Source organism: Amblyomma maculatum, chromosome 1, assembly GCF_055883805.1.
Source record: "Amblyomma maculatum isolate TAMU_Amacu chromosome 1, ASM5588380v1, whole genome shotgun sequence".
Classification (NCBI taxonomy): Eukaryota; Metazoa; Arthropoda; class Arachnida; order Ixodida; family Ixodidae; genus Amblyomma; species Amblyomma maculatum.
In genome coordinates this window covers 148859556-148882277 of record NC_139344.1, presented here as the reverse complement: position 1 = coordinate 148882277, position 22722 = coordinate 148859556, and the positions used below count along the sequence as shown (strand labels likewise).

Here is a 22722-nt window from a genome sequence, read left to right as displayed (position 1 = left end):
CTCGTCTCGTATGGCGGCCACATCGTGACTCTTGAGGCGTCAGACTGCAACAGTGCCCGGTGAACAATTTGGTGTTTGTTTATGTAACTCTCTCGCGTTTGATCTGTTGTAAAGCCTGTGTTATTGAATCATTCTGTAGTTGCATGCTTAGCGTTTGTGTTCTGTGAACCTCTCGTCTGTTGTATTTCAAGTGATCCTGTGTGTTCCTTTGTATCGTCTCTTGCTGTGTATAAATTGTGTTTTGTTTGTTACTTCTGACTCCGATCCTTACTCTGGTTTGAACCGGCGACAGCTGGGCACCAAACGGCCACCCCCTTCTGTCACTACTAGGTAGTTGGATTCCGGCTGAGCTTGCCACGCAGGTCGAGGGCATCTCCTTCGCGACCGGAACAGCTACCCCCACTCACTCTAAGGGTGTCTGGGAGTGTGCGCACCGTTAAGGGCGCATCGTTAATAATACCCCCTAATTATTAACGGGTGACAGTATGTTACACTCTAATTCAAATTTTCACTGGCAAAACGAACAACGATGTCGGCATGTAAGACTACCATCCTTGTCTTCTACAAAATGTGGAGGCCCAAGAGCGTGAACATGTCATAGGGTGTGTCATCTTCGCTCTTTACAGTGAACAACCTTATTCCTGAAGGGGGTAATTGGTAGTTTCTTTTTAAGTTTTCGCTGTAAAATGTCTCGGAAAAAGATCAGGTCCCAGCATTCAATAAATACATGTTCAGTGGTTTCTGTTTTTTTTTTGCACAAAAGGCAGTTATGTGTCCAGGCTACAAATATTCCTTCTTCCTCGAGCCATGTTTTGACTGGAAGAGTGAATCTGCAGCTTGAAGAAAAAAGTTTTTGTAGAAGCTGTTAGAGGCATCCTTTCAGCTTTTTAAAACATCAGCCGTTTGGGCCTCCACAGTGCACCGTTCTGTACAGAGGGACTGGCATCATAACATTAATTCAATTTTGTACGAATTTTCTTGTTAACCAAAGACAAGTACTCCAAAGAAAACCGCGCTGTTAGTATGCGATATGACCCCCCCCCCCCCCCCCTCCATAACAATTTCATACAAAAACCAGTGACTCTACATTTCACAGGACCACTGGTGGTAACAATGAAATCAGGGAAAGCTTTAGCCACTACGACATGTAACATTGTACGCAAAAAACTATCACTTTGGTCTCGTAAGAAAAATAAGCATGGCACAATTTGTCTAACAAAGAAATTTGATAGTCGAAGTCCACAATCGCTAGCAGATCTTTACAGGTTTGTGCGATAAACCCACTCCCAGCTCGAACCCTAAATAAACACCGCAAAGGCCGTGTGCATTTTTTGTACATTCCCTCGTGACACTCTTTACGATAAGGAATATGTTACACACTGAAGGCCGCGCAAACATCGAGAAACCGCTACCCTGCTATGATACAGTCTTTTCATTCAAACCAGCAATTTCTGTTTCCCAATATTCATTTTCTTTGTAATACTGTAATGAGATTAGCAGATATTTAGCTGGTGTCGCCGTCCAATGCATGTTTGCGAAATAGGCTGGAGTCAAGTCCCAGCTACCATGCCAGATGCCAACGCTCTCGATTGCGTCGCTCTGCCTTGTTCCGGCGTGGCCTAGATTAATTGGGACCAGACCATGCCGGAAATTGGCAGAGCAAAGCAATCGAGAGCACAAGAAAATACAGATGCATAACATAGCCAGAAAAAAAAAAAGAGGCGCTAGTCTCACCGAGAATTGAACTTAGATCGCTGGATTCAGAGTCCAGAGTGCCAACCATTTCACCACAACACTTTTTTTTTCCTTTATTGCCGTGAAACAAAACAAACATACACATGATAAAACACGTCAACTACACTTGAGCTAACGCGTACGTGGCTAAAATCTTTTCAAGTGCACTAACTCATCAAAGAGACAACGCCATTGCGGCGGATCGTGCTGCCTCCTGAAAGTTTCGCGTATATACAGAGCACTTTCAATAAAGTTTTCACGCGCAGATTGTGTATGTATATCTGCATGACGCACCTGCATTCGTGTTTTCCACAAACTATGGAGACCAAGACGCATAATTAAATCATAAGGTGCATCATCGTTCTGCACTGGTAGGAATCTTATACCGTAAGGAGTTAATGGAAGTTCCTTTTTAATTGTCCTTTGGAGGACGTCCCATAGAAAGACAGCATCCCAGCACTGTAAGAAAACGTGTTCAATTGTTTCCGGCTTTTTGCACAGCAGGCAATTTGTTGTCCATGGGACGAAGATACTTTTATCATTCAGCCAGGTTTTAACAGGGAGCGTATTAGAGTGAAGTTTGAAAAGGAACGTTTTAGCAGATGGCCTCACGGGCATCTTCTTAACTCTTTTCAAAACGTCCTGCCCTGGGCCTCCATAGTGTAATGCCCGGTAAAAAGGCACCGGCAGCATCACGTCAATGAGATCTGTATACAGTTTTTTTCTGGGAACATTGTAAAGGTAATCAAAAGAAAACCGCACTTCCAGCAACTTGCACGAAAAAACAACCTCGCGCAGGTAGCCAGTCACAGTACCAGGCATGTTTTAACATGACACAATCCACTCAGAGAGCAGCCTCTGCAATCGCACTTGCATCACAGTTCTTAGAAAGGTATCTTTTTGATCACGGAGGAATATAAATCGCGAAACCACCTGACGCAAGAACAAATGGGCAAGGCCAAGCCAGCCCCTTTTAACAGAAACAAATTCGTCCGGGCGATTTTTTCCCATGTGGATGCCCAAATAAAAACAGCAAAAACGCGGTGCATTTTCTGCACTGAGGTTCGTGAGACACACAACGCATTCATGAGGTGCCACAGCCTCGAAATAAGAAAAACACCGCGATAGAAGCGCGCGAAAACATTGACAGTTGCCTTCCTTGCCACGCATCCGCTTTTGCTTTCGCTCTGGATGTTTCTTCCATCCAGTGCACGTTGGGATCTTGATAACATTCTAAAGGCACGCCAAGATATCGCGTTGGGAGAGCGTTAATAAGCTTCAATGATTACATCGAGCATAAACTGAGCCGCGTACTGTTGAAACGTTTTGAAGAAGACAGCGCTTAGACCATCCGGCCCAGGGGCCTTCCCAGGTGTCAGGACATCTATTGGAGATTCTATCTCCTGCAACGTTATCGGTGTTTCTAGGCGCTCTTTACTTTCGTCATGCAGTGCAGGCATCAGTCTTAGAAAATCTGTTTGAAAGCCGCCTACAGTCTCAAGCTTAGCGCTAAGCAGTTCTTCGAAGTGCTCTGGTGCCTCGCGCTGAATATCTTTAGCATCTTCAGTGATATGGCCGGCATACCTTATACTCCTAATGTTTTTCTGGCAGGCGTATCTTTTCTCGTCTGCTAGCGCTCGTTTTGTGGGCACTTCTCCAGCCCAAGTTTTTCAGCCCTTGCACGTATAACAGCCGATGTGTATCTTTCGCTGCGGATTGTTTCCAGCTCACTTTTAAGCTCTCGTATTTTACTGGCGAAATTCCCTGGCACAGTTCTTTCCATGCTCAAAAGAAACTCAAGTTGTTCATTCAGTTCTTTTTCTTTCTCTACTTATACCGCACCTTACTACTCTTTTCTATGGCTTTCAATTTGACGCACTCTTTAAACCTGTCCCATTCCGCTGCAAAACTTACTATTCGCATAGCAAGAAGATTTTCAAACTCGGTCTTAACTTCCATAAGGAACTCTTCATCGACGAGAAGCTTGGCATTCAGTTTCCATAGGTGCCAGTTAAAGCGCGATATCTTTCCTTTCCTACCGAACACTGCACTCACGAGACAATGATCACTGAAAGACACAGGCTTGACCTCATATGCAGTACATAGGGAAACAAGATCAACCGAGGCATACACCCTGTCCAATCTAGCATGGCTATCTCGCTGAAAGTGCGTGAACTCTGGCTGGTTTCCAGTGGAGAACACACTGCCAAAATCCTCAAGGCCATACTCATGCACAAGTGCATTCAACAGGTCGGAGCTTCTGTCTCTTCGAGGTTTACACTTCGCCGCTCGGTCCACAGCTGCGCACACACAGTTGTAGTCACCAAGTACAAGCAAGATTTTGTCGACCTTCAACCACGATTCAATAGACTCAAAAAACAATTCACGTTCGCGTTCTGAATTGGGAGCATACACACACACAACACGCCAGCATAAATTACAGTAGGTAAAATCAGTAACCAAAAGCCGACCACTTGGACAGGCAAAAACGGACTCTACGCTTACTCCCAGCGTGTTACGTATAAATAAAAGGCATCCACCCGATGCACCAACAGAATGGCATACACACACATAAAAGTTTGCTTGAAAAGAAGCCACCATACGGTCAGTGCTTTCTTGGCTCTCAATCTTTGACTCTTGCACAGCTGCTATATCTATATCATTATTTAAAAGGAGGCGACTGAGCTGGCATTGGCCTCCGCTTCTGAAGAACAGCGGCGTATGTGTGCATGCAATGTCCTCCCAGCAGAACATCGGGCTGCATTCAAACGAAGTCCAAGCACCGCCTTTCATTTTTTTTTCCACACACGTCCCTCTTGGTTGCAGAATGTTCCTGACGCTGGTCGGTAGGCAGCCGACCCACAAATCGTTCAGGACACCACAAAACTACGGAGGCGGTTTCCCCGCCTGCCGCGTGTCGGCCGAGAAGTTCGGCTTCGGTCGCAAAGTTGCTCTTCGGATGCCCGCAGTTTTCGGAGGCGGCTCACCACAAACACCGCCTGGCAGCTGAGTCTCCTCGACGCTTTCTTCGTGCGGACGTTTCGCGGCAATTAAGGCTGCTGTCTCCGGCCCAACCTCCATGGCATCAGTACAGGAAGGCTCAGTACTGAGATGGTCCTCAGCATCAGAAAATTTGATCACGTCTTCTGACGCTTCCTTTGACGCGCTTTCATGGTCCTGGGATGGAACGTTCAAGACATGCAGAGTTTCATTCTGTACATTAGAGACCGTTACCTTATTCTTCTTTAAAACCGTCATGGAAGGCGCGTCCTGTTTCGTTGACTGACCTTTAATGTCAGCAGCCTCCTCCGCATCCGCCTCGTCCATAATTAACTCGGACGAGTCTTCGCTGGTCCCAGGCCCGGCAATGCTAGCGTAGGTTCGTGCACACTGGCTGTCTTCATGCCCGAACCGTCGACAGGTTCCGCAGCGAGGAACCCGGCACTCTTTGCGGATGGGACCCGTACTCCGGCAGCGTAGGCACAACGGGGGTCTGCCTGGCACGATCACTAGCGCCAGCTCGCCGCTAACATTCAACTGCTGCGGAAGGTCGTCGAGCTTCAAGCCAGCTTTCAGCTTCAGCGTGACGAGTCTAGTGGTGGAGCCCTTTTCTAGCATACCTTTAACACGCCAGCGCTCCCGGGAAACCTCCGACACCTTTCCGTACGGCGCAAATGCAGCACGAACATCCTCGTCTGGCACGTTGTGTAGCAGCCAGTGAAGTTTGAGTCGCACGTCCTGGTTCGCCGGGTCAATCACCAAGCAGCGACCGTTTTTTACACACAGCTCACCTACACTTACAATCTTGTTCACCGCTTCAGTATCTTTGAGAGTGACGGCCCAGACGTGGCTCATCCGATACGCCCCCATTGCGATAACGTCGGGGATTAGCGAGTGTTGCGCCAAAGCATCCCGGAAATCTTCCACCAGGTACGGGCGGGCCCTGATATCGGCATGCAAAAAAACGGTATTCAAAACAAACCGACCTGTTGGCAGTGCAGGCAAAACAACCTGGTAAGTATTGTCCTGTTCCGCAGTCCTGTTACCGCGGCCTGACATGGCCGTTGAAGCCGCTCCTGAGGAGCCCTGCATCCTGCGTCCATTCACTGGCGTGGCCGGAAGCAGAATCCACCACGCCGGAAAATGGCACAGGATTGCAAGCGAGAGCACAAAAGAATTCAGATGCGTAACATAGCCAGAAAAAAAAAAAAAGAGGCGCAGGTCTCACCGAGATTTGAACTCGGATCGCTGGATTCAGAGTCCAGAGTGCTAACCATTACACCATGAAACCGCCATCTTTCCGACGCCGGGAATCGAACCCGGGCCTCCTGGGTGAGAGCCAGGTATCCTAGCCACTAGACCACGCCAGAACATGGCTCAGCATTGCAAGCGAAAGCACAAAAAAATTCAGATGCGTAACATAGCCAGAAAAAAAAAAAAGAGGCGCAGGTCTCACCGAGATTTGAACTCGGATCGCTGGATTCAGAGTCCAGAGTGCTAACCATTACACCATGAAACCGCCATCTTTCCGACGCCGGGAATCGAACCCGGGCCTCCTGGGTGAGAGCCAGGTATCCTAGCCACTAGACCACGCCGGAACATGGCACAGCCTTGCAAGCGAAAGCACAAAAGAATTCAGATGCGTAACATAGCCAGAAAAAAAAAAAAAAGAGGCGCAGGTCTCACCGAGATTTGAACTCGGCTCGCTGGATTCAGAGTCCAGAGTGCTAACCATTACACCATGAGACCGCCATCTTTCCGACGCCGGGAATCGAACCCGGGCCTCCGGGGTGAGAGCCAGGTATCCTAGCCACTAGACCACGCCGGAACATGGCACAGCATTGCAAGCGAAAGCACAAAAGAATTCAGATGCGTAACATAGCCAGAAAAAAAAAAAGAGGCGCAGGTCTCACCGAGATTTGAACTCAGATCGCTGGATTCAGAGTCCAGAGTGCTAACCATTACACCATGAGACCGCCATCTTTCCGACGCCGGGAATCGAACCCGGGCCTCCTGGGTGAGAGCCAGGTATCCTAGCCACTAGACCACGCCGGAACATGGCACAGCATTGCAAGCGAGAGCACAAAAGAATTCAGATGCGTAACATAGCCAGAAAAAAAAAAAAAGAGGCGCAGGTCTCACCGAGATTTAAACTCGGATCGCTGGATTCAGAGTCCAGAGTGCTAGCCATTACACCATGAGACCGCCATCTTTCCGACGCCGGGAATCGAACCCGGGCCTCCTGGGTGAGAGCCAGGTATCCTAGCCACTAGACCACGCCGGAACATGGCACAGCATTGCAAGCGAGAGCACAAAAGAATTCAGATGCGTAACATAGCCAGAAAAAAAAAAAAGAGGCGCAGGTCTCACCGAGATTTGAACTCTTATCGCTGGATTCAGCGTCCAGAGTGCTAACCATTCCACCATGAGACCGCCATCTTTTTTTTTTCTTTATTGCCGGACAATGCACAGTTTACGAGAGATAAAACACGCCAACCTGTCTTCAGCTGGCGAGACAAATTAAAATTTCTTCAGGCACACTAACTCATCAAATACATCGATCCACTTAGGAGGTTCGGGTAATGCCTGATACACTTCTCTCATGTATACCATACTCTGAATGAAATTTTCGCGTACAGTGAGAACATTTGGATCTGCGTGACGCACTGCCATTCTTGTTTGCCACAGACTGTGAAGGCCTAGGAGCATAAGCATGTCATAGGGAATTTCATCACTTTTCACTGGGAGAAACCGGATGCCGTAGGGTGTAATGGGCAGCTGTTTCTTTAGAGTTCGTTGCAATATGTCCCAATGGAAGATAGGGTCCCAGCAATCGATGAAAACGTGTTCAATTGTTTCCGCTTTTTTTGCACAATAGACAATTAATTGGCCATGGAACGAATATGCCCTTCTGGTGTAGCCATGCTTTTACGGGGAGGGTGTTCATGTGTAACTTAAAAAAGAAGGATTTAATGTGAGGTCTAACTGGCATTCTTTTGACCCTCTTCAACACATTCCTTCCTAGGCCTTCACAGTAAATTACTCTGTACAATGGAGCTGGTAGTAGGTTTTGCAGCAAGTCAGCATACATTTTTTTTTTTTTGTAACAGAACACAGGTAATTCAATGAGAACCGAGCATGCAGCATACGGAAAGAAACCCCAACTTCATGAAAGTAGCCAGTCACGCGACGGCACCTTATATCACTGGTTGTAACAATGAATTCAAGCAGCGCTCTCGCGAGTCGAACTTGCATAACTGTGCGCAAGAAACTGTCCCTTTGATCCCGTAGAAAAAAGAAACGTGACACAATCTGCCTAATAAAGAAATGAGATAGGCCCAGGCCTCCATCGCGGACTGAGCGGAAAAGATTTGTGCGGCTGACTCTCTCCCAAGTTGAGCCCCATATAAATACAGCAAAAACTCGGTGCATTTTCTGTACATTGGCACGGCTCATACACAGCACCTGCAGCACGTACCATAGTTTAGCTATCAAAAACAAATTGCACACAGTAGTACGCGCAAACATTGAAAGGCCACGACCCTGCCAATTTCCCATCTTCTCCCTCATTCTATCCGTTGCCTCACTCCAGTACTCTGCGGGATTCTGATAGTGCTCGAGTGGTACACCAAGATACGTCGTTGGTGTGGTTATCCAATTCATACATGCAAACCTATCTAGCTTAATGTCCCAGTTGCCATGCCATATACCAACACTTTTTTTCCCAGTTTAACTCTGAATCAGTGAGCTTACAGAACTTCTTAGCAAGATTGACGGCCCCTAACACACTCTGGCGATCTTGACAGAATACGGCTATGTCGTCAGCGTACGCCAGTAATTTTACCTCTGTAGAGTGTATCTTAAAACCTATTATGGCTGTTTGACGAATCACTGCTAAACAAAAAGGTTCAACATAAATAGCAAACAATAGGGGTGACAGTGGGCATCCTTGTCCCACAGAAGACCGTATAGGCACTCTCTCTGTAAGAGATTTATTTATTATGAGTTGTGCTGCACAATCTTTGTAGGCCATCATTACGCCATCTGAAATGGTGCTGCCAACATTCACATGCCTTAATATGCTGAACAGAATCTCATGTGAAACCCTATCAAATGCTTTCGCCAGGTCGAATTGCAGCATAGCAACTTGACCTTCCATGTCATCGCAGCACTCTAACACATTTCTGGCAATGTGCGTAGTGGTAAGGATTGTTCGCCCTTTGATACCGCACGTCTGATGCGGCCCGACAAGCTGTTTAATCACGCTTTGCACCCTCTTCGCCAGTACCTTCATGAATACTTTGTAATCAGTATTTGTAAGGCTCATAGGCCTGTACGATGTTACTGACAGTAGCTTGTCACGGTCATTCGTTTTTGGGATCAGAACGATATGGGCTGCTCTAAAGGACGGTGGCACCTGACTTTTATTATAGGCCTCATTGAACACGCGGTGCAGTATATATGCCAGCTCATTGGCGAAAGCCTTGTAAAATGCGGCTCCAAGTCCGTCTGGTCCCGGTGACTTGCCTGCAAGCATTTCCTCGATAGCAGTCTCAATTTCGCGCACGCTTATCGCTTCCTCCAGGCGTTCTTTGTCGTCATCTTCTATCTTTGGCATATCGGACATAAACTCCGTCATGAAATCGTCACTGAGTTGGGTAACGTTGCTGAATAACTCGCTATAATAATCCACGAAAGCTTGCTCTATCAATTTTTGTTCACCCGTCACCTCGTTTTGATAGCGGATCTGTCTGATTTCGTTTTTTGATGCATGCCTTTTCTCGTCGCTTAGAGATCGTTTATTTGGAGCTTCTCCAAGCCATAAGCGTTCGCTCCGCGCTCGAATCAGAGCTGCCCTGTATTTTTCGTTGTCTATAACCTCCAGTTCACTTTTGGTTCTTCTTATTTCGGCTGCCACTTTTTCCGGTTCGGAACTCACTGTGTTTACCAAAAATTCCAGCTGGCATTGAAGTTCTTTTTCTTTCTTCATTTCATTTCGACGCTTGATGCTCCCTCTTTCAATCGCAGCCATTTTGAGTTCAGTTTTAAATTATTCCCAGGCAAATCCGTAATTTTCTGGCTCATTATTCATTAGCCACCCCAGTTTTTCCTTGACTCCGTTAACAAAAGCTTCATCATCGAGTAGTTTAGCGTTGAACTTCCACAGGTTCCAGTTGAATCGCTGCTGCTTTGGCTTATTGCCAATGGTGAAACTCACAAGGCAATGATCGGAGAATGAAACAGGTATAACCGTATAACTATTGCAGTGTGGCACCAACGGAAGCGATACGTAAACTCTGTCAAGCCTTGCTTGACTATTTCGCTGGGTGTGCGTGAATTGTGGCCGCCCACCGATCGTTATCGTGCGACCTAGATCTTCCATGTTATAGTCAGCCACTAAGGATAGGAGCAAGTCAGCGCTTCGGTCACTTGTATGTACCAGTTTAGACCGATCTTCGGCACAACAAACACAGTTAAAATCTCCAAGCAAAATAACGTACCTGTCGCATTGCATATATCTTAAGGTCTTCAAAAAAATGACATCGCTCACATACACTGTTGGGAGCATAGACACAAATCAAGCGCCACCCTTTTTCAGCTAGCGAAAAATCCAAGACGATAAGGCGTCCCGTTACAGACACAGTAATCATTTCCTCTATAATTCCAACACTCTTACGTATCCACACAACACAGCCAGCAGATTTTCCGACGGCATGACATACACAGATGTTGTAATTGGTTTTAAAAGGCGACACCATACGATCGGTCTGCTCTTGCTTTTCCACCTTTGTCTCTTGTACCGCAATTCAGTCAAGCTCTTTTTCCATGCATAGGCGGCTAAGCTGATATTGCCTTCGCCTCGTTGACAAGCCCCTGACATTAATTGTCGCTACATTTATCGAGTAATTGCAGTTGTTCGCCATTTTAAAGCATGCTTATAGAATCGTGTGATGTCATTACACACATGACTGCCACAACCACATCGTGCGTGTAGTAAAAACTCAAGAAATGGTACGAACAAAGAACATCCGGCAAAGTCCTCAACTGTACCTTGAATGTGCATCTCGAGGTTCCCTTGAATCCTTCCATTTTGACTCAGGAGCGGTTAGGCGCCTTCGACGGCACCGATTCTGTACACTAAGTGGGCGTCGCCGCCGGTCTTCGGTCCGGCGGGATGTTCGGTTTTGGGCGTAATGTCGCCCGACGTCCCCCCGTTGTTTTTGCCGGGGGTTCATCATTAGCCGTTTGGCCTTGCCTGGATATCCGCCTCTTCATGCGTCCTTTTCGTGACAGTATCAGTTGTGCCTGGCTCGTTTAAATCCATTGCGCCATCATCGCTTGCCTCCATTTCATTGCCTTTTGAAGCTGAAGATCCTTCTTCGCTCTCAGAGTGCGTTGAAGGCGGCTACAGTTTAGAAGTCGGGGCAGCTGGAGAATAACTGGGCTTAGCTTCGTGCTTTACTCCAGACTTTTGCTCTTGAGGCTTCGCATCTTCATTATTCGGTCCTGCTCCTTTAGAGGTTTCCTCGACGTCTGCTTCCTCCATGAGCAGGTCGGTGACATCATCCTTTGCCACTTTATGTGTTACAGAAGCATACGTCTTCACGCACTGTTCCTCTTCGTGTCCATAACGATGACAAACAGCGCAGCGCGGAACACGACACTCGCGTCGGATGTGTCCCGTATTGCGACAGCGCAGGCATAACGGGGCCCTGCCCGGCACCACAACCAGAGCAAGTTCACCTGCAATACGGAGCTGATTTGGTAGGTCGTCCTCCGTCACACCTGTCTTCAAAATAATAGTCACCAGACGCGTCGAGGATGCTTTGTCGTGCACGCCTTGAACATGCCACCGTTCCCGGGACACTTCCGTCACTTTGCCATACGGCAAAAACGCCGCTCGTATGTCATCGTCCGGCACGTTGTGAAGCATCCAATGTAATTTTATGTGCAGTGCTTGATTGGCAGGATCTACCACAAGGCAGCGGCGTTCTTTCACCGTCACCTCCTTCCTAGACAAGAGCCTTTTCACACCGTCTTCATTTCTGAAGGTCACTGCCCATACATGACTCATCTGGTACGCCCCCAGGGCGATAACTTCAGACAGCAAGCCCAGGCTCGCCAATGCATCACGGAAGTTTTCAACTCGGTATGGCCTTGCCCGCACATCGGCATGCAAAAAAAATGGTATTCAAAACAACTCGCCCTGTTGGTAGCTGAGGCAGGAGCACTGTGTATTCCGATTCATCAGAGTCAAACATCCTGTTACCGCGGCCCTGGTGGGCCGCTGAAGCCGCTCCTACGGAGCTCATTCTGAACACGTCCGTTCGCTAGCGCGTCCGGAAGTGGAATCCCCCACCATGAGACCGCCATCTTTCCGACGCCGAGAATGGAACCCGGGCCTCCTGGGTGAGAGCCAGGTATCCTAGCCACTAGACCACACCAGAACGTGGCAGAGGATTGCAAGCGAGAGCACAAAAGAATTCAGATGCGTAACATAGCCAGAAAAAAAAAAAAGAGGCGCAGGTCTCACCGAGATTTGAACTCGGATCACTGGATTCAGAGTCCAGAGAGCTAACCATTACACCATGAGACCGCCATCTTTCCGACGCCGGGAATCGAACCCGGGCATCCTGGGAGAGAGCCAGGTATCCTAGCCACTAGACCACGCCGACTTTATTTTTTCTTTATTGCCGTGAAACACAAAACAAAAATACACATGATAAAACACGTCAACTACACTTGAGCTAACGCGTACGCGGCTAAAATCTTTTCAGGTTCACCAACTCATCAAATAGACATTGCCATTGTGGTGGATCCTGCTGCATCCTGAAAGTTTCGCGTATATACACCGCACTTTCAATGAAGTTTTCACGCGAAGATCGTGTATCTATACCTGCATGACGCACCTGCATTCGTTTTTTCCACAAACTATGGAGGCCAAGAAGCATAATTAAATCATAAGGTGCATCATCGTTCTGCACTGGTAGGAATCTGATACCGTACGGAGTTAGGGGAAGTTCCTTTTTAATTGTCCTTTGGAGGACGTCCCATAGAAAGACAGCATCCCAACACTGTAAGAAGCTGAGTCGCTTCGGGACGTTAAACCCCACAAACCAAACCAAACCAAACACTGTAAGAAGACGTGTTCAATTGTCTCCGGTTTTTTTGCACAGCAGGCAATTTGTTGTCCATGGGACGAAGATACCGTTTTCATTCAGCCAGGTTTTAACAGGGAGCGTATTAGAGTGAAGTTTAAAAAGGAACGTTTTAGCAGATGGCCTCACGGGCATCTTCTTGACTCTTTTCAAAACGTCCTTCCCTGGGCCTCCACAGTGTAATGCCCGGTAAAAAGGCACCGGCAGCATCACGTCAATGAGATCTTTATACAGTTTTTTTCTGGGAACATTGAAAAGGTAATCAAAAGAAAACCGCACTTCCAGCAACTTGCACGAAAAAACAACCTCGCGCAGGTAGCCAGTCACAGTACCAGGCATGCTTTCACATGACACAATCCATTCAGGGAGCAGCCTCTGCAATCGCACTTGCATCACAGTTCTTAGAAAGGTATCTTTTTGATCACGCAGGAATATAAATCGCGAGACCGCCTGACGCAAGAACAGATGTGCAAGGCCAAGCCCGCCCTTTTTAACAGAAATAAACAAATTCGTCCGGGCGGTTTTTTCCCATGTGGATATGCCCAAATAAAAACAGCAAAAACGCGGTGCATTTTTTGAATTGAGGTTCGTGATATACACAACACATTTATGAGGTACCACAGCCTCGAAATAAGAAAAACATTGCAAATAGAAGCGCGCGAAAACATTGACAGTTGCCTTCCTTGCCACGCATCCGCTTTTTCTTTCACTTTGGATGTTTCTTCCACCCAGTGCACGTTGGGATCTTGATAACATTCTAAAGGCACGCCTAGATATCGTGTTGGGAGAGCGGACCATCGCAGCTTACAGAAGAAATCAGGTGTCACGTCCCAATCACCGTGCCAAAACCCAGAGCTTTTCTCCCAATTGATCTTACATCCGGTTTGATCACAAAATGTTTGGACGACACCAGTGACTTCACAGATGCTCTTTCTAGTTGCACAAAAGACTGCAATGTCATCAGCGTATGCTAGCATTTTCACGTGTGCTGATTGCAGCTTGAATCCTAAAATGCGATCGCTATCAATGATAGCCAAGCAAAGTGGCTCTAAATACAGTGCAAAAAGCAGGGGTGAGAGCGGGCAGCCCTGCCTTACTGATGACCGTACTGCGATGCTGTCAGTCAGTTCACCATTCACAATAATACGGGTCGTGCAGTTCGCATATGCCATTTTAACACCCTCCACTATGACGTCACCAAGGTTAGAATGCTCCAAAATGGAAAAAAGAATTTCGTGAGAAACACGGTCAAAGGCTTTCGCCAAATCTAATTGCATCATGGCTATCTGACCACCGAGTGCGTCAACGCATTCTAATACGGTTCTTGCGACGTGTATATTCGTGGCAATGGATCGACCCTTGATGCCGCACGTTTGATGAGGCCCAACCGATGTTTTTATTACGCTTTGCAGTCTTTTTGCTAAAACCTTCATGTACACCTTATAGTCAACATTGGTGAGGCTTATCGGTCGATATGACCCCCCCCAACTGTCGTTTCTCCGGATCATCTGTCTTGGGTATTAGAACAATGTGCGATGTAGAGAAACACAATGGAACAGTATTACGTTCATAAGCTTCAGTGATTACACAGAGCATAAACTGAGCCGCATACTGCTGAAAAGTTTTAAAGAATGCAGCGCTTAGACCATCCAGCCCAGGAACCTTCCAGGTGTCAGGTCATCTATTGCAGATAGTATCTCCTGCAGCGTTACCGGTGTTTCTAGGCGCGCTTTACTTTCGTCATCCAGTGCAGGCATCAGTCTTAGAAAATCTGTTCGAAAGCCGCCTACAGTCTCAAGCTTAGCGCTAAGCAGTTCTTCGATGTGCTCTGTTACCGCACGCTGAATTATCTTTAGCATCTTCTGTGATATGGCCGGCATATCTTATACTCCTTATTTCTTTCTGGCAGGCGTATCTTTTCTCGTCTGCAAGCGCTCGTTTTGTCGGTACTTCTCCAGTCCAAAGTTTTTCAGCCCTTGCACGTATAACAGCCGCTGTGTATCTTTCACTGTCGATTGTTTTCAACTCACTTTTTATCTCTCGTATTTTACTGGCGAAATGCCCTGGCACCGAACTTTCCATGCTCAAAAGAAACTGGAGTTGTTCATTCAGTTCTTTTTTTTTTCTTTATGCCGCACCTTACTGCTCTTTTCTATGGATTTCAATTTGACCCACTCTTTGAAGCTGTCCCATTCCGCTGCAAAACTTACTGGTCGCATAGCAAGACGATTTTCAAACTCGGTCTTAACTTCCGTAAGGAACTCTTAATCGGCAAGAAGCTTGGCATTCAGTTTCCATAGGTGCCAGTTAAAGCGCGATATCTTTCCTTTCCTACCAAACACTGCACTCACGAGACAATGATCACTGAAAGACGCAGGCTTGACCTCATATGCAGTACATAGGGAAACAAGATCAATCGAGGCATACACCCTGTCCAATCTAGCATGGCTATCTCGCTGAAAGTGCGTGAACTCTGGCTGGTTTCCAGTGGAGAACACACTGCCAACATCCTCAAGGCCATACTCATGCACAAGTGCATTCAACAGGTCGGAGCTTCTGTCTCTTCGAGGTTTACACTTCGCCGCTCGATCCACAGCTGCGCACACACAGTTGTAGTCACCAAGTACAAGCAAGATTTTGTCGACCTTCAACCACGATTCAATAGACTCAAAAACCAATTCACGTTCGCGTTCTGAATTGGGAGCATACACACACACAACACGCCAGCACAAATTACAGTAGGTAAAATCAGTAACCAAAAGCCGACCACTTGGACAGGCAAAAACGGACTCTACGCTTACTCCCAGCGTGTTATGTATAAATAAAAGGCATCCACCCGATGCACCAACAGAATGGCATACACACACATAAAAGTTTGCTTGAAAAGAAGCCACCATACGGTCAGTGCTTTCTTGGCTCTCAATCTTTGACTCTTGCACAGCTGCTATATCTATATCATTATCCAAAAGGAGGCGACTGAGCTGGCATTGGCCTCCGCTTCTGAAGAACAGCGGCGTATGTGTGCATGCAATGTCCTCCCAGCAGAACATCGGGCTGCATTCAAACGAAGTCCAAGCACCGTCTTTCATTTTTTTTTCCACACACGCCCCTCTTGGTTGCAGAATGTTCCTGACGCTGGTCGGTAGGCAACCGACCCACAAATCGTTCAGGACACCACAAAACTACGGAGGCGGTTTCCCCGCCTGCCGCGTGTCGGCCGAGAAGTTCGGCTTCGGTCGCAAAGTTGCTCTTCGGATGCCCGCAGTTTTCGGAGGCGGCTCACCACAAACACCGCCTGGCAGCTGAGTCTCCTCGACGCTTTCTTCGTGCGGACGATTCGCGGCAATTAAGGCTGCTGTCTCCGGCCCATCCTCCATGGCATCAGTACAGGAAGGCTCAGTACTGAGATGGTCCTCAGCATCAGAAAATTTGATCACGTCTTCTGACGCTTCCTTTGACGCGCTTTCATGGTCCTGGGATGGAACGTTCAAGACATGCAGAGTTTCATTCTGTTCATTAGAGACCGTCACCTTATTCTTCTTTAAAACCGTCATGGAAGGCGCGTCCTGTTTCGTTGACTGACTTTTAATGTCAGCAGCCTCCTCCGCATCCGCCTCGTCCATAATTAACTCGGACGAGTCTTCGCTGGTCCCAGGCCCGGCAATGCTAGCGTAGGTTCGTGCACACTGGCTGTCTTCATGCCCGAACCGTCGACAGGTTCCGCAGCGAGGAACCCGGCACTCTTTGCGGATGGGACCCGTACTCCGGCAGCGTAGGCACAACGGGGGTCTGCCTGGCACGATCACTAGCGCCAGCTCGCCGCTAACATTCAACTGATGCGGAAGGTCGTCGAGCTTGAAGGCAGCTTTCAGCTTCAGCGTGACGAGTCTAGTGGTGGAGCCCTTTTCTAGCATACCTTTAACACGCCAGCGCTCCCGGGAAACCTCCGACACCTTTCCGTACGGCGCAAATGCAGCACGAACATCCTCGTCTGGCACGTTGTGTAGCAGCCAGTGAAGTTTGAGTCGCACGTCCTGGTTCGCCGGGTCAATCACCAAGCAGCGACCGTTTTTTACACACAGCTCACCTACACTTACAATCTTGTTCACCGCTGCAGTATCTTTGAGAGTGACGGCCCAGACGTGGCTCATCCGATACGCCCCCATTGCGATAACGTCGGGGATTAGCGATTGTTGCGCCAAAGCATCCCGGAAATCTTCCACCAGGTACGGGCGAGCCCTGATATCGGCATGCAAAAAAACGGTATTCAAAACAAACCGACCTGTTGGCAGTGCAGGCAAAACAACCTGGTAAGTATTGTCCTGTTCCGCAGTCCTGTTACCGCGGCCTGACATGGCCGCTGAAGCCGCTCCTGAGGAGCCCTGCATCCTGCGTCCGTTCACTGGCGTGGCCGGAAGCAGAATCCACCACGCCGGAAAATGGCACAGGATTGCAAGCGAGAGCACAAAAGAATTCAGATGCGTAACATAGTCAGAAAAAAAGAAAAAGGCGCAGGTCTCACCGAGATTTGAACTCGGATCGCTGGATTCAGAGTCCAGAGTGCTAACCATTACACCATGAGACCGCCATCTTTTTTTTTCTTTATTGCCGGACAATGCACAGTTTACGAGAGATAAAACACGCCAACCTGTCTTCAGCTGGCGAGACAAATTAAAATTTCTTCAGGCACACTAACTCATCAAATACATCGATCCACTTAGGAGGTGCGGGTAATGCCTGATACACTTCTCTCATGTATACCATACTCTGAATGAAATTTTCGCGTACAGTGAGAACATTTGGATCTGCGTGACGCACTGCCATTCTTGTTTGCCACAGACTGTGAAGGCCTAGGAGCATAAGCATGTCATAGGGAATTTCATCACTTTTCACTGGGAGAAACCGGATGCCGTAGGGTGTAATGGGCAGCTGTTTCTTTAGAGTTCGTTGCAATATGTCCCAGTGGAAGATAGGGTCCCAGCACTCGATGAAAACGTGTTCAATTGTTTCCGCTTTTTTTGCACAACAGACAATTAATTGTCCATGGAACGAATATGCCCTTCTGGTGTAGCCATGCTTTTAGGGAGAGGGTGTTCATGTGTAACTTAAAAAAGAAGGATTTAATGTGAGGTCTCACTGGCATTCTTTTGACCCTCTTCAACACATTCCTTCCTGGGCGTTCACAGTAAATTACTCTGTACAATGGAGCTGGTAGTAGGTTTTCCAGCAAGTCAGCATACAATTTTTTTTTTGTAACAGAACACTGGTAATTCAATGAGAACCGAGCATGCAGCATACGGAAAGAAACCCCAACTTCATGAAAGTAGCCAGTCACGCGACGGCACCTTATATCACTGGTTGTAACAATGAATTCAGGCAGCGCTCTCTCGAGTCGAACTTGCATAACTGTGCGCAAGAAACTGTCCCTTTGATCCCGTAGAAAAAAGAAACGTGACACAATCTGCCTAATAAAGAAATGAGATAGGCCCAGGCGTCCATCGCGGACTGAGCGGAAAAGATTAGTGCGGCTGACTCTCTCCCAAGTTGAGCCCCATATATATACAGCAAAAACTCGGTGCATTTTCTGTACATTGGCACGGCTCATACACAGCACCTGCAGCACGTACCATAGTTTAGCTATCAAAAACAAATTGCACACAGTAGCACGCGCAAACATTGAAAGGCTACGACCCTGCCAATTTCCCATCTTCTCCGTCATTCTATCCGTTGCCTCACTCCAGTACTCTGCGGGATTCTGATAGTGCTCGAGTGGTACACCAAGATACGTCGTTGGTGTGGTTATCCAATTCATACATGCAAACCTATCTAGCTTAATGTTCCAGTTGCCATGCCATATACCAACACTTTTTTCCCAGTTTAACTCTGAACCAGTGAGCTTACAGAACTTCTTAACAAGATTGACGGCCCCTAACACACTCTGGCGATCTTGACAGAATACGGCTATGTCGTCAGCGTACGCCAGTAATTTTACCTCTGTAGAGTGTATCTTAAAACCTATTATGGCTGTTTGACGAATCACTGCTAAACAAAAAGGTTCAACATAAATAGCAAACAATAGGGGTGACAGTGGGCATCCTTGTCTTACAGAAGACCGTATAGGCACTCTCTCTGTAAGAGATTTATTTATTATGAGCTGTGCTGCACAATCTTTGTAGGCCATCATTACGCCATCTGAAATGGTGCTGCCAACATTCACATGCCTTAATATGCTGAACAGAATCTCATGTGAAACCCTATCAAATGCTTTCGCCAGGTCGAATTGCAGCATAGCAACTTGACCTTCCATGTCATCGCAGCACTCTCACACATTTCTGGCAATGTGCGTAGTGGTAAGGATTGTTCGCCCTTTGATACCGCACGTCTGATGCGGCCCGACAAGCTGTTTAATCACGCTTTGCAGCCTCTTCGCCAGTACCTTCATGAATACTTTGTAATCAGTATTTGTAAGGCTGATAGGCCTGTACGATGTTACTGACAGTAGCTTGTCACGGTCATTCGTTTTTGGGATCAGAACGATATGGGCTGCTCTAAAGGACGGTGGCACCTGACTTTTATTATAGGTCTCATTGAACACGCGGTGCAGTATATATGCCAGCTCATTGGCGAAAGCCTTGTAAAATGCGGCTCCAAGTCCGTCTGGTCCCGGTGACTTGCCTGCAAGCATTTCCTCGATAGCAGTCTCAATTTCGCGCACGCTTATCGCTTCCTCCAGGCGTTCTTTGTCGTCATCTTCTATCTTTGGCATATCGGACATAAACTCCGTCATGAAATCGTCACTGAGTTGGGTAACGTTGCTAAATAACTCGCTATAATAATCCACGAAAGCTTGCTCTATCAATTTTTGTTCACCCGTCACCTCGTTTTGATAGCGGATCTGTCTGATTTCGTTTTTTGATGCATGCCTTTTCTCGTCGCTTAGAGATCGTTTATTTGGAGCTTCTCCAAGCCATAAGCATTCGCTCCGCGCTCGAATCAGAGCTGCCCTGTATTTTTCGTTGTCTATAACCTCCAGTTCACTTTTGGTTCTTCTTATTTCGGCTGCCACTTTTTCCGGTTCGGAACTCACTGTGTTTACCAAAAATTCCAGCTGGCATTGAAGTTCTTTTTCTTTCTTCATTTCATTTCGACGCTTGATGCTCCCTCTTTCAATCGCAGCCATTTTGAGTTCAGTTTTAAATTATTCCCAGGCAAATCCGTAATTTTCTGGCTCATTATTCATTAGCCACCCCAGTTTTTCCCTGACTCCGTTAACAAAAGCTTCATCATCGAGTAGTTTAGCGTTGAACTTCCACAGGTTCCAGTTGAATCGCTTCTGCTTTGGCTTATTGCCAATGGTGAAACTCACAAGGCAATGATCGGAGAATGAAACAGGTATAACCGTATAACTATTGCAGTGTGGCACCAACGGAAGCGATACGTAAACTCTGTCAAGCCTTGCTTGACTATTTCGCTGGGTGTGCATGAATTGTGGCCGCCCACCGATCGTTATCGTGCGACCTAGATCTTCCATGTTATAGTCAGCCACTAAGGATAGGAGCAAGTCAGCGCTTCGGTCACTTGTATATACCAGTTTAGACCGATCTTCGGCACAACAAACACAGTTAAAATCTCCGAGCAAAATAACGTACCTGTCGCATTGCATATATTGCTTAAGGTCTTCAAAAAAATGACATCGCTCACATACACTGTTGGGAGCATAGACACAAATCAAGCGCCACCCTTTTTCAGCTAGCGAAAAATCCAAGACGATAAGGCGTCCCGTTTCAGACACAGTAATCATTTCCTCTATAATTCCAACACTTTTACGTATCAACACAACACAGCCAGCAGATTTTCCGACGGCATGACATACACAGATGTTGTAATTGGTTTTAAAAGGCGACACCATACGATCGGTCTGCTCTCGCTTTTTCACCTTTGTCTCTTGTACCGCAATTCAGTCAAGCTCTTTTTCCATGCATAGGCGGCTAAGCTGATATTGCCTTCACCTCGTTGGCAAGCTCCCGACATTAATTGTCGCTACATTTATCGAGTAATTGCAGTTGTTCGCCATTTTAAAGCATGCTTATAGAATCGTGTGATGTCATTACACACATGACTGCCACAACCACATCGTGCGTGTAGTAAAAACTCAAGAAATGGTACGAACAAAGAACATCCGGTAAAGTCCTCAACTGTACCTTGAAGGTGCATCTCGAAGTTCCCTTGAATCCTTCCATTTTGACTCTGGAGCGGTTAGGCGCCTTCGACGGCACCGATTCTGTACACTAAGTGGGCGTCGCCGCCGGTCATCGGTCCGGCGGGATGTTCGGTTTTGGGCGTAATGTCGCCCGACGTCCCCCCGTTGTTTTTGCCGGGGGTTCACCATTAGCCGGTTGGCCTTGCCTGGATATCCGCCTCTTCATGCGTCCTTTTCGTGACAGTACCAGTTGTGCCTGGCTCGTTTAAATCCATTGCGCCATCATCGCTTGCCTCCATTTCATTGCCTTTTGAAGCTGAAGATCCTTCTTCGCTCTCAGAGTGCGTTGAAGGCGGCTACAGTTTAGAAGTCGGGGCAGCTGGAGAATAACTGGGCTTAGCTTCGTGCTTTACTCCAGACTTTTGCTCTTGAGGCTTCGCATCTTCATTATTCGGTTCTGCTCCTTTAGAGGTTTCCTCGACGTCTGCTTCCTCCATGAGCAGGTCGGTGACATCATCCTTTGCCACTTTATGTGTTACAGAAGCATACGTCTTCACGCACTGTTCCTCTTCGTGTCCATAACGATGACAAACAGCGCAGCGCGGAACACGACACTCGCGTCGGATGTGTCCCGTATTGCGACAGCGCAGGCATAACGGGGCCCTGCCCGGCACCACAACCAGAGCAAGTTCACCTGCAATACGGAGCTGATTTGGTAGGTCGTCCTCCGTCACACCTGTCTTCAAAATAATAGTCACCAGGCGCGTCGAGGATGCTTTGTCGTGCACGCCTTGAACACGCCACCGTTCCCGGGACACTTCCGTCACTTTGCCATACGGCAAAAACGCCGCTCGTATGTCATCGTCCGGCACGTTGTGAAGCCTCCAATGTAATTTTATGTGCAGTGCTTGATTGGCAGGATCTACCACAAGGCAGCGGCGTTCTTTCACCGTCACCTCCTTCCTAGACAAGAGCCTTTTCACACCGTCTTCATTTCTGAAGGTCACTGCCCATACATGACTCATCTGGTACGCCCCCAGGGCGATAACTTCAGACAGCAAGCCCAGGCTCGCCAATGCATCACGGAAGTTTTCAACTCGGTATGGCCTTGCCCGCACATCGGCATGCAAAAAAAATGGTATTCAAAACAACTCGCCCTATTGGTAGCTGAGGCAGGAGCACTTGGTATTCCGATTCATCAGAGTCAAACATCCTGTTACCGCGGCCCTGGTGGGCCGCTGAAGCCGCTCCTACGGAGCTCATGCTGAACACGTCCGTTCGCTAGCGCGTCCGGAAGTGGAATCCCCCACCATGAGACCGCCATCTTTCCGACGCCGAGAATGGAACCCGGGCCTCCTGGGTGAGAGCCAGGTATCCTAGCCACTAGACCACACCAGAACGTGGCAGAGGATTGCAAGCGAGAGCACAAAAGAATTCAGATGCGTAACATAGCCAGAAAAAAAAAAAAAAAGAGGCGCAGGTCTCACCGAGATTTGAACTCGGATCACTGGATTCAGAGTCCAGAGAGCTAACCATTACACCATGAGACCGCCATCTTTCCGACCCCGGGAATCGAACCCGGGCCTCCTGGGTGAGAGCCAGGTATCCTAGCAACTAGACCACGCCGAC

General features: G+C 47.7%; 1 protein-coding gene, 16 non-coding genes and 2 pseudogenes across 17 annotated transcripts in view; all 19 read right to left on the bottom strand.

Annotated features, from left to right (window-relative positions):
- Positions 1–12172, bottom strand: part of LOC146204560 (uncharacterized) — a 33237-nt gene extending 21065 nt beyond the window's left edge. Inside the window, exons 1-2 of the mRNA XM_084604790.1 lie at positions 11967–12172; positions 5022–5745 (exon numbers count right to left, since the gene is read on the bottom strand). Coding sequence (XP_084460916.1) covers positions 5022–5745; positions 11967–12047 — 805 coding nt within the window. The 5' untranslated portion in view covers positions 12048–12172. The remainder of the gene's footprint in view (positions 1–5021; positions 5746–11966) is intronic.
- On the bottom strand, positions 5954–6025 carry TRNAQ-CUG (transfer RNA glutamine (anticodon CUG)). Its single transcript has one exon. It is a non-coding gene; the product is annotated as a tRNA-Gln (tRNA).
- Positions 6033–6104, bottom strand: TRNAE-CUC (transfer RNA glutamic acid (anticodon CUC)). Its single transcript has one exon. It is a non-coding gene; the product is annotated as a tRNA-Glu (tRNA).
- On the bottom strand, positions 6182–6253 carry TRNAQ-CUG (transfer RNA glutamine (anticodon CUG)). Its single transcript has one exon. It is a non-coding gene; the product is annotated as a tRNA-Gln (tRNA).
- TRNAE-CUC (transfer RNA glutamic acid (anticodon CUC)) lies at positions 6261–6332 on the bottom strand. Its single transcript has one exon. It is a non-coding gene; the product is annotated as a tRNA-Glu (tRNA).
- On the bottom strand, positions 6412–6483 carry TRNAQ-CUG (transfer RNA glutamine (anticodon CUG)). Its single transcript has one exon. It is a non-coding gene; the product is annotated as a tRNA-Gln (tRNA).
- On the bottom strand, positions 6491–6562 carry TRNAE-CUC (transfer RNA glutamic acid (anticodon CUC)). The gene has a single exon. It is a non-coding gene; the product is annotated as a tRNA-Glu (tRNA).
- Positions 6639–6710, bottom strand: TRNAQ-CUG (transfer RNA glutamine (anticodon CUG)). Its single transcript has one exon. It is a non-coding gene; the product is annotated as a tRNA-Gln (tRNA).
- TRNAE-CUC (transfer RNA glutamic acid (anticodon CUC)) lies at positions 6718–6789 on the bottom strand. Its single transcript has one exon. It is a non-coding gene; the product is annotated as a tRNA-Glu (tRNA).
- Positions 6868–6939, bottom strand: TRNAQ-CUG (transfer RNA glutamine (anticodon CUG)). The gene has a single exon. It is a non-coding gene; the product is annotated as a tRNA-Gln (tRNA).
- On the bottom strand, positions 6947–7018 carry TRNAE-CUC (transfer RNA glutamic acid (anticodon CUC)). Its single transcript has one exon. It is a non-coding gene; the product is annotated as a tRNA-Glu (tRNA).
- LOC146204561 (uncharacterized) lies at positions 7255–8767 on the bottom strand (annotated as a pseudogene).
- TRNAE-CUC (transfer RNA glutamic acid (anticodon CUC)) lies at positions 12111–12182 on the bottom strand. Its single transcript has one exon. It is a non-coding gene; the product is annotated as a tRNA-Glu (tRNA).
- Positions 12183–12259: 77 nt separating this feature from the next.
- Positions 12260–12331, bottom strand: TRNAQ-CUG (transfer RNA glutamine (anticodon CUG)). Its single transcript has one exon. It is a non-coding gene; the product is annotated as a tRNA-Gln (tRNA).
- A 5075-nt stretch (positions 12332–17406) lies between these two features.
- Positions 17407–17478, bottom strand: TRNAQ-CUG (transfer RNA glutamine (anticodon CUG)). The gene has a single exon. It is a non-coding gene; the product is annotated as a tRNA-Gln (tRNA).
- Positions 17479–21449: 3971 nt separating this feature from the next.
- LOC146204556 (uncharacterized) lies at positions 21450–22481 on the bottom strand (annotated as a pseudogene).
- Positions 22420–22491, bottom strand: TRNAE-CUC (transfer RNA glutamic acid (anticodon CUC)). The gene has a single exon. It is a non-coding gene; the product is annotated as a tRNA-Glu (tRNA).
- Positions 22492–22571: 80 nt separating this feature from the next.
- TRNAQ-CUG (transfer RNA glutamine (anticodon CUG)) lies at positions 22572–22643 on the bottom strand. Its single transcript has one exon. It is a non-coding gene; the product is annotated as a tRNA-Gln (tRNA).
- Positions 22644–22650: 7 nt separating this feature from the next.
- TRNAE-CUC (transfer RNA glutamic acid (anticodon CUC)) lies at positions 22651–22722 on the bottom strand. The gene has a single exon. It is a non-coding gene; the product is annotated as a tRNA-Glu (tRNA).